General features: G+C 43.8%; 1 protein-coding gene across 1 annotated transcript; it reads left to right on the top strand.

Annotated features, from left to right (window-relative positions):
* Positions 1-4,830: 4,830 nt before the first annotated feature.
* PHALS_01140 (Mannose-binding lectin) lies at positions 4,831-7,941 on the top strand (the record flags this gene model as incomplete). The annotated part of the gene is made up of 3 exons (XM_024730946.1): positions 4,831-4,846; positions 4,911-5,018; positions 5,888-7,941. The coding sequence occupies 3 exons, from the start codon at positions 4,831-4,833 to the stop codon at positions 7,939-7,941; spliced, it is 2,178 nt and encodes a 725-aa protein (XP_024581173.1).
* Between the last annotated feature and the right edge of the window lie 620 nt (positions 7,942-8,561).

Below are 8,561 nucleotides of genomic sequence, written 5' to 3'. Positions count from 1 at the left end.
TGGGAAGTTAAGATTATAACTCAAATCCTTTCCCGCTACGACCGTAAACTGGCTGACGTAGCGCCACCACAACTTTAACTTTTATAGACCGCAGAAACTACATGTGTAAATAGGTTGATTCCAGTTGGTCGAGCCTTTTCAATTTCTACGCGTCGCGCACTTAGCACGTTACGCTCGATCTGATAGAGGTGAAATCTGTGAACTTGTCGCAAAGAGGATCCGGGATGTAACGCCTACTCAATTTGTGCTGACAGCCTTTCTCCACGAGGAACAGAACCGCATCGCGGCGGTGTAATAAAATGGAGGCTAGTCGGCGCAGAAATAAAAGCACGGGTTCTAGCTTGAAGAGGCGTGATTGCGAATTCTGGCACAAACTCTATGATTGAGAGCAACTCGCACCAGAGATGTGGACTGTCTGAGCAAGTGCTTTAGAGATTTCTTATCACTACGCGATTAAAAATTTTCGTCTGATAATCAGATTGTGGGTCAGCGACCGACATCGACAGCAAAGGGCAGGATAAACCTTTGTTGTAAAGCGAAGACCTCTATCCGACACATCGACAATCATCTTGCTGAAAAAGATTGTCAAGGGAACAGCTTGGCTGTGTCTACACGCGTGACGGTGTGACTGACAACAGCAATATATACTATTTTGCAAAGACGGTCCACAACAACCCAATGCCGGTCAACTAAACACGTCTTTTGGAAGAACGGGGATAAATCTTTTTACTGTGAATTCTGCTGAAACTGTCATTATGATCGAAGGAGCTGGTATACGCGGCGAGAGCTTGGTCGATTGGCACTATTTGCAATTCTGATCCCTTCATACATGTTGCACCCCAGCATAGCGCTCACTGGGTATCGTGTCTGGCCACGTGGTGTTCTCAGTTCAGTATTCTTTATGGTAGATCCTCATCATGAGTTATCACTGCACGTAGAGTCAGTGATGTAATACAACAAGCCCACGTATAAAGCATAGATGTACTGGGCTGTCATCTCGCACTTCGATGAAGCGACATCTGCGTTTCAACCGCATTATTGACAAAGTTTTCCACAAAGCAGTATATACTGCGTACCACCTGTACACATTATATATCGCCTCATCAATCAGTGACGTTATCATTGTAACATGCGACGATTTATGACGCGATAGCGCATTCACCACCGCCCCTTTGATAACTTACGTCAAAGATAAGTTTGGCAAAGAAAGAGAACCATCTTGTCACTATCAGTGAGAGATTGGCGGCAATTTTGCTGGGCACAACGACGCATGTTCTGATATCTACAAATGACTTAGAGCTATGTAGACCGCTCTGTAGTAACAAGAAAGTCCTACATTTCAAGCAGCTCCTTGCCCGTTGTTGTCTGCAGCTTCCAGCTGGCTAGACTCAAATGCGGTTGCGTGTCCATGCGAATCGTTATCTGCTTAGTATAAAGCACATCCTATGCTAGAGAAGACATCGCCACAGACTATACGATAATGCCATCGTTAAGAGCCAACAATGACGTTCTCACAAATTTTGTCACAGCCTCGGAAGGTCGTGCCATATCGGCATCAACCGCAGTTTACATGAGGCCAGGCCAGACCCTTCCTACCCCCTTTTACGACAAAAGCACTGGCTGGTAAACGGTTTTGATCTTTGTGCAATGGGTTCCAACCAGCCAGTATAATGTAACAATATTGTCAGTGCTATAGCCATATCGGCGAATAGCTTGTTGAATCGCATACACTTTAAAAGAGATCGCAATTATTTGATATGGGTTTTCAACTGCTTTGCACGACTCTGCATGGATATATCTTCTGAATAGATTTATGAACAGTCACAATGTTACCAGAACAGCTGTGCTACTGACTATTGAGCGCCGTCGATGCAGTAGACAGTCTCTGTGGTATTATCAACCAATCTCAGAGCATCCCGCTAGGAGTACTTACCGCAGTGAGACGAGTATCTCTGTCCCCCGCAAGCAAACGCTCATGTTGGCAGTGAACAGAGTGCATTCAATTGTGCTTTTCTGCATCATATTCGTGCTAGAAAAAAATCGGCGATAGCGGCGGAATCGTGGCTGCATATATCCAAGACAAATCACCACTTGACGTTGGCTTTTGTGACACAAAAAGTCAGAAGGTCAGAGCCAGGTGAGGTGATTTCACTGAAATGCATTGCTGTTCACGCGGACGAAAGCGTCGATGCACTGCTTCTTCCGTATAGCTGTTTGACACAATATTTATTTCCGAGAACCTAGTCAAAATCGGGACGCACTTCCCGATCTGGGGTGAAAAGTGTGGTCTACCCCGACATGATAATCCTCAACAAAGGATAAAAAGGCTCGTGATATAAATGAGGATACTGATCCGCTCCGCGCACTCAACGCTCAGTTTGTCCCCTGAATGACAGATATATCCATTACGGACGACGATCGCGACTCCTACTCCCGTACCGATTGTATCGCTTCGGTGATTTCACCGCCATGGATTTCTTGAACATACTCACCGCGAAACCGCTCTATATTCGATGAGAGATTTTACCGGAGGTATTGAGGGAGGTGTTTTACAACCCTTAGGACTACTGGGCACTCTGTGAACTAGTAGATGATTTGTCGCTGCTATGTCACTGTTCCACATAATGGCCCGTTATATAATAACAATGATGACCACTCTTTCATCTTCAGGGCATAGCTCTCTAACCAACGACTTATGGTCGCCTTTCAGCTCCACTGACAACAGCTCGGGAATCGTAACGCCAAACACTTTCGCTGTCCACTGGCCGTAAGCAGTATATAGAAATTCGAAGTTTCCCTTACCGTCACACCCAAAAACACAATGGGGGTTTACGACATCTTTTCGTCCTTCCTGTCTCAACAGAAACGCGATCTTAAGCGACAATTGTGCAGACCACAATACACGATCACTTCGTCGATTTTCATCCTACGACCGCGCCTTACTGCCTCTTCTGCGTTCTGAGCGTTACTTGAGGCACCTGGTAGCATCATTGATTATCAATTTGAGCAATATCATCTTTTGCATTAGAGAAATCGTTGCTTATGTTTGCTTCAAAAGCTTCGACTTCGTGCGCACATCAATCGCTAGAAGAACGTCACACTCGAAACCAGAAGTACACATTGAGAGTTTTTAGTTATAATGGAAAAATACACTACTCGGGTAGATGATTTAATGACGTGTTTGAGCTTCTCCAGATGGTACCTATCCTGCTCGGCTTCCAGTTAATGAAGATCATGGCGCTTAGGACACGTCATATCGTGGATGAGATTCAATAGTCGAATTCATGTTAACATCGCGACAATCTCCCACTCTATCCATCCTCTCAATTTAAACAGACAATTTTGACAGTAACCTTAGCATTTCACTGTGTCTCTATCGCAAAAACACAAATGCTGTACTCTTATCTGGCATTTACTATGATTTTACCAACCAACGACCCTGAGCTTGTAGCTCGAATTCTTTTGAAGAAGTTGTTGCTTATGGCTAGGTATTATCGATAGCGACCCCCACGAGGCAAAAGGCTCAGTGTCTTCCTAGGGTAGCCACCCTACGTCTGATTGAAGTTGACATGTCCCCGCCAGGTTTTTGTCGAATCACCTATCAGCCGAGGAGAAAAAACATGCAAGGCAAATTTTAGTACTACAACATAGAAAATATCTTGCATACTACAAAGCCGGTCGACAGTCGTGAGTTAATCATCTGCCTAAGCGCGGAAGAAAATTATCGCCTCCGGAGCGCTTCAACTTCCGGTATCCAAACCAGCCCTCGAAGTCCAAAAACACGTTGAATAAGACGCACAGCTTCCTCTAAATGGATGCGGAAGGTCTCAGTGCGAGCCACATTGCTAAGAATATCTATGAAGATGGCAGTAGTTGTCGCCTCCGAGAGCATTGCGGCATTAAAAGTTTTTAAGTCTCGGACATAATTCGCTGGCTCTGACGAGTGGACAAAAAGTTTGTACAAGTGAACGTGTACGACCACAGTAGCACAGTACGCACTTTCGTGTAAAGACAATCCTGGCGTCATTGAAATACAGCTCCAGCCGTGACAAGAGCAGGCCATGAAGATAAATTCAAATCACTTACAAGAACTGGCTTTTTGGTTACCCGTTCATCACCTTTGACCTTTCTAATCAACAGATAAAATGTTCTACATACAAAACATGAGAGTGGCCCTGTTATACTCGTACTCGACAACTTTTTTAACAAATAACATTTGAAATATAGATGATCTTGATCCAGTTCTAACGCTTCCGTGGATTTCATTAGCCTGACAATTAACAATGGTACCTATGCAATGTTTTTATCGTATTATGGTGTCCTTACGCTAGTCTTTACGCTGCTCTGAAGGTGTTATGACGATGGCAGCTTTATTCCAGTTCTTTCAGTTTATTCGGCAGATAAGAATTGTGATACTTCGAATGTTCTTGTGCATTACGTAAACTTTTGGACGTCCATTTTTGACGAGCATTAGGTTTCGAGCCATCTGATGGATACTGCTCATAGAGATTTATCCGATCTTTGCAAGAAGATGAAGCCAAGAGACCACGCTAATATATCTTGCTTACTCCTGCAGAGCGTTGCGTATGGTAGTCAATCAAAGGCTTTAAAAGAAGAATGAATTTTCCACACTTTCGAAAGCTCAAAAAGTCTCGCTTCTCTTGATTAGCCCCATGCCCGCCTGGTTACAAATTACGACAGCCGTTATATAGCCCTAGTAGATACCTTTATACAGATTAAAGAATTTGAAACGTCTGAATGCTGGCGCGTCGAAGAAAGAAATTTTGATGAATATCATGCTTTATAACTATCGAGTTAAATCTGAAAGAGATGGCTGTGGCCTCTAGTACGCCACGCCTTGATCACTAGAAATACGTATGCAGCGATTTAAGCATTTACGTTCCTTTCAGCGCTCTTCTATCGACACCGCACCCATGTAATTGATGTTAATTCTTCACGCAACAAGGTGACGTATCTTCGGGTAGATGTCGGAGATGCGCATGAGATCACAAAGAAAGGTAAGTTTTAAGAAATTCAGCATCACGTGGTAAACTTCTACCAAGGACATAAAAGTAGCTAAGGCGTTGAGTAAATCTTTCTTCTGTATCATGATTTCAAGGTCTGCAACATTCAAACAAAGTGTTGAGGAAACAGTGAAATTAATGTCAGACTGTGGTAGCATTTGAGACGTGCTCTTGAAACGATAGCATCACACAATCGTCATTGTGCACTTTTCGTGCCTCACTACCCAAACTATCAGTGGCGAGTGTGTTCAATCGCTGGATGCTGCTCATTCAAAACAAGTAGATACATCTATCCAGTATCAAAAGATTCTTTATAGAGCATGTTTTGCGCTGAACAGCCGACTTTCTAGAAAACACGACAATCACAAAATTACCTGTACATAACTAGTTCCTTGTAAGCTACATAACATGGCAGAACACACGTCATGTTGGAGGCAAGACTATCCGTATGCGATATCACTGGTAGAAGCTCACCAATAAACGAGAGGTATAGTTTCCTGTACGTGGTAGTCCGTATAGAAATAGCGTGACGATTAACAGTACGCTCGACAATAAGCTCGCGTGAAAAAGTAGAAATTAGCTGCTTCAAGACGAAAGGCTGGATCTTCTGCCTCATGAAGACGGCACAGGGAACGAAACAAATCCTGCATGTTGATTTTTTTTAAAGTTTATGGCTTCACGCAGTCATGTTCATCACTAAGCAAATGCACAGAGAGCTAAATATGATACATTTAGCAAATAATTATAACAATTTGAATCAAAACTTTTCAAAAAAACTATAAATCACCAAAATTACCGATTCTGACTCCCAGCTGTCCAGACTGTAAGCCATCAGATCAGACTGAATATGCCAAGGTGGACAGTACTCCAAGCTGTCGCGTTCCTGACGGCTATCACTGCGTTTGGAGCGGGAAGTACAAATGCGACCGCCTCAAAGACGGCACTAGATGAAGACATTAAGCTCAGCAAAGCCTTCGGTGGATATAAGGGGGATGCATTTTCTGATATCGCTGGTATCCGACTTGGGCAAAATGTGAGTTCCATCTCCATCCGTGGTGATAAACGGATAAATGCCATCTCAATTAATATTGGGAACCCAATCGAAGCAACTTGGGATCATGGTGGACCTGAAGGGACAGCAGTAACACTTGCACTTGAAGCAGATGAATATATTTGTTCGATGGAAATTCACTGGGGTAGAAAGAATTCCAACTTTCGCGTCTTTTATTTAAACTTTACAACTAGTGCCAACCACAGTATTGCAAGTGGAACTCAGACGAATAAGGCTGAGACCGTCATGGCTCCTGAAGGATTTAAGCTCAGTGGGTTCTATGGTCGTGCAGATAACGAGGTGGATCAACTTGGGATTATTTGGACACGGAGATCGGCAAAAGCTGCGGAACTCCGAGATGTCATGGAAAGAGACTGGTATGGCAATCGTATTCGCAACTGGGTGGGTCCTACTATTGGAAATCCGAAGGATTCAGCGTGCTATAGGAGAACGTTGCCGTATAATGCTACTGGGGTATGTCCTGCAGGCTATAGTACACACGACAAAGCTGAAGGCAAATGCATTGCTGAATGTCCGCTCTCATATCCTGTGAGCTGCTTTTTGGAGTGCATACCGCAAAATGACAATTGTTTCTTAGAGATTGCACAGAAAGGCGTAGCTGTGTTGGCTGCGATTGTTAACGTAGCTACAGCAGGCATTTTTGGTGCTGTCCTGTCATTTTACCAGTCTAGAAAGCGAGAATTCTTTTGCTCGGCAAATATTGTTGGTGTTCTCAGGTCGCTTACGTATTATATTAGATTTCGACAAACTACTGCACCGCATGGAACAGTTGAGGAACTTTTAGCGGTGGCGTATCAATCGGATGTTGTCTTGGTAGACTTGCCCGTGGCAATATGTCATTGCTTAGGTTACGAAGTACCAGCGACCATGGTATTTTCCGGTATTGTGATGATGATTGTGGAGGTTATTGTGAAGCAAGCGATTGTTAACGGCGACCAAATTTTGTTCTCTGCACAAAATGTTTTTAATCTCTTGTACAACGTCAGCGCATTTAATTCGCCTCATTCCAGCGTTGAGGAACTGCAGGATCTCATGGATACCAACTCGACTTGTGGTTATCAGCTCAAGCGTTTGACTGACCATGTAATTATCTCCGTAAACACTTATCGTATTAAGCACCCAAATGCTACAGTTAACGATATTCGGGTAGATCTTAGCAGATCATCACTTGTCTTACAGGAGATTCCTGCCGCAACGAACAATTGTATGGATGAATTACTTGCATACAAAACGAAACAAGCTGCGTTTGAGACGCGAGATTTATTGCGCAAGACGTTTGGTGTAATTGTTGATCAACTTGTCGAGTCGGCAATGACAGACAAAGGAAATTTTGTCGCAGAGTCACAGTTTGTATTGGAAGCGACAAACATTGCACTAACAACGCTTGCTGGATTAGATCCAACTCGAATTGTCTGGTTGGCATCTCAATTTGTCCAGCCAACATGTGGACCTACAGCTTTGATAGGAGAGATCGATGACGGATCATTGTACGATGCTTTGGGCTTGAAGACTATAGACGAAGCCTTTGTTGGAAGCTACGGCACATGGACGAAAAAAGGAGACGGAATGGTCAATCTCATCTTCACTAGCATTGATACGAAAGATGTATCGGTTGTTATTTACTCTGGTGGCCACTCACTCACCGAAGTGCGTGTTGAAGCCGGTGGCATGGCGACATGGAATTCGACTGTCAAGGAACTGCAAGACAAGACGATGTATCTGGATCGCTGGCGCCCCAGTTTCCTTAACTTTCCTACAAAGGGAGGTGGATCGCTTAAATTATGGGTTCCCAGGGCATCAGAAGGTGGTCACTTGACCTTGCATGTCCGAATAAATGTAGCATAGCGAGGAGGAATGGTAGCATCTTTGTTTTAATGTAATTAAATTTTTATTTACCAGATTTAGCAAGCGTCTATGAAGCAAACGTCCGACTAAATCGTCTCTTGAAGCTTGACTTTTCGAATTGGAAACCACAACATGGATGTTGAGGTAGAAGATCATCACCTCAAGTTGATGTTTTTAAGAGTTTTGTTTATCACAACGACCCTAGTATAAAAGCATCAGGTCCCTTTCAAGTCGGAGAAAAAGCCAGGCCCACTCGCTCGAAGAATTCGCATTGCGCAAGGCTACCCAGCCTCTCCCACATAAAAGAAAAGGCAAAGGTTGCAAAAGTCGTAAGCGGCAATAGAACCGGGTCGTTTTTGTCAAAGTGGAATCCCATCCCTCAAAAAGTTTCGAAGTGATAGTTTTTCTTCCACTTCTATAGATACAGATTATAGCCTTTGCAGCGGGGCTGCCATAGCTTTGCGCTTTGAGGAAGCGTAAGTTAGGTCACCGACCTTTCGTTCTATACTTAGAACAAGTACGACTTTAGCGGATCGCAATCCGCTTGCAAACTACTGGCTACCCAGCCACATACCGTATTCTTATTTGGGTGCAATCACACCACGCCCACCTCGTGTGAC

Source organism: Plasmopara halstedii (genome assembly GCF_900000015.1).
Source record: "Plasmopara halstedii genome assembly, contig: Scaffold_1343, whole genome shotgun sequence".
Taxonomy (NCBI): Eukaryota; Oomycota; class Peronosporomycetes; order Peronosporales; family Peronosporaceae; genus Plasmopara; species Plasmopara halstedii.
This window is presented reverse-complemented; position numbering and strand designations above follow the sequence as displayed.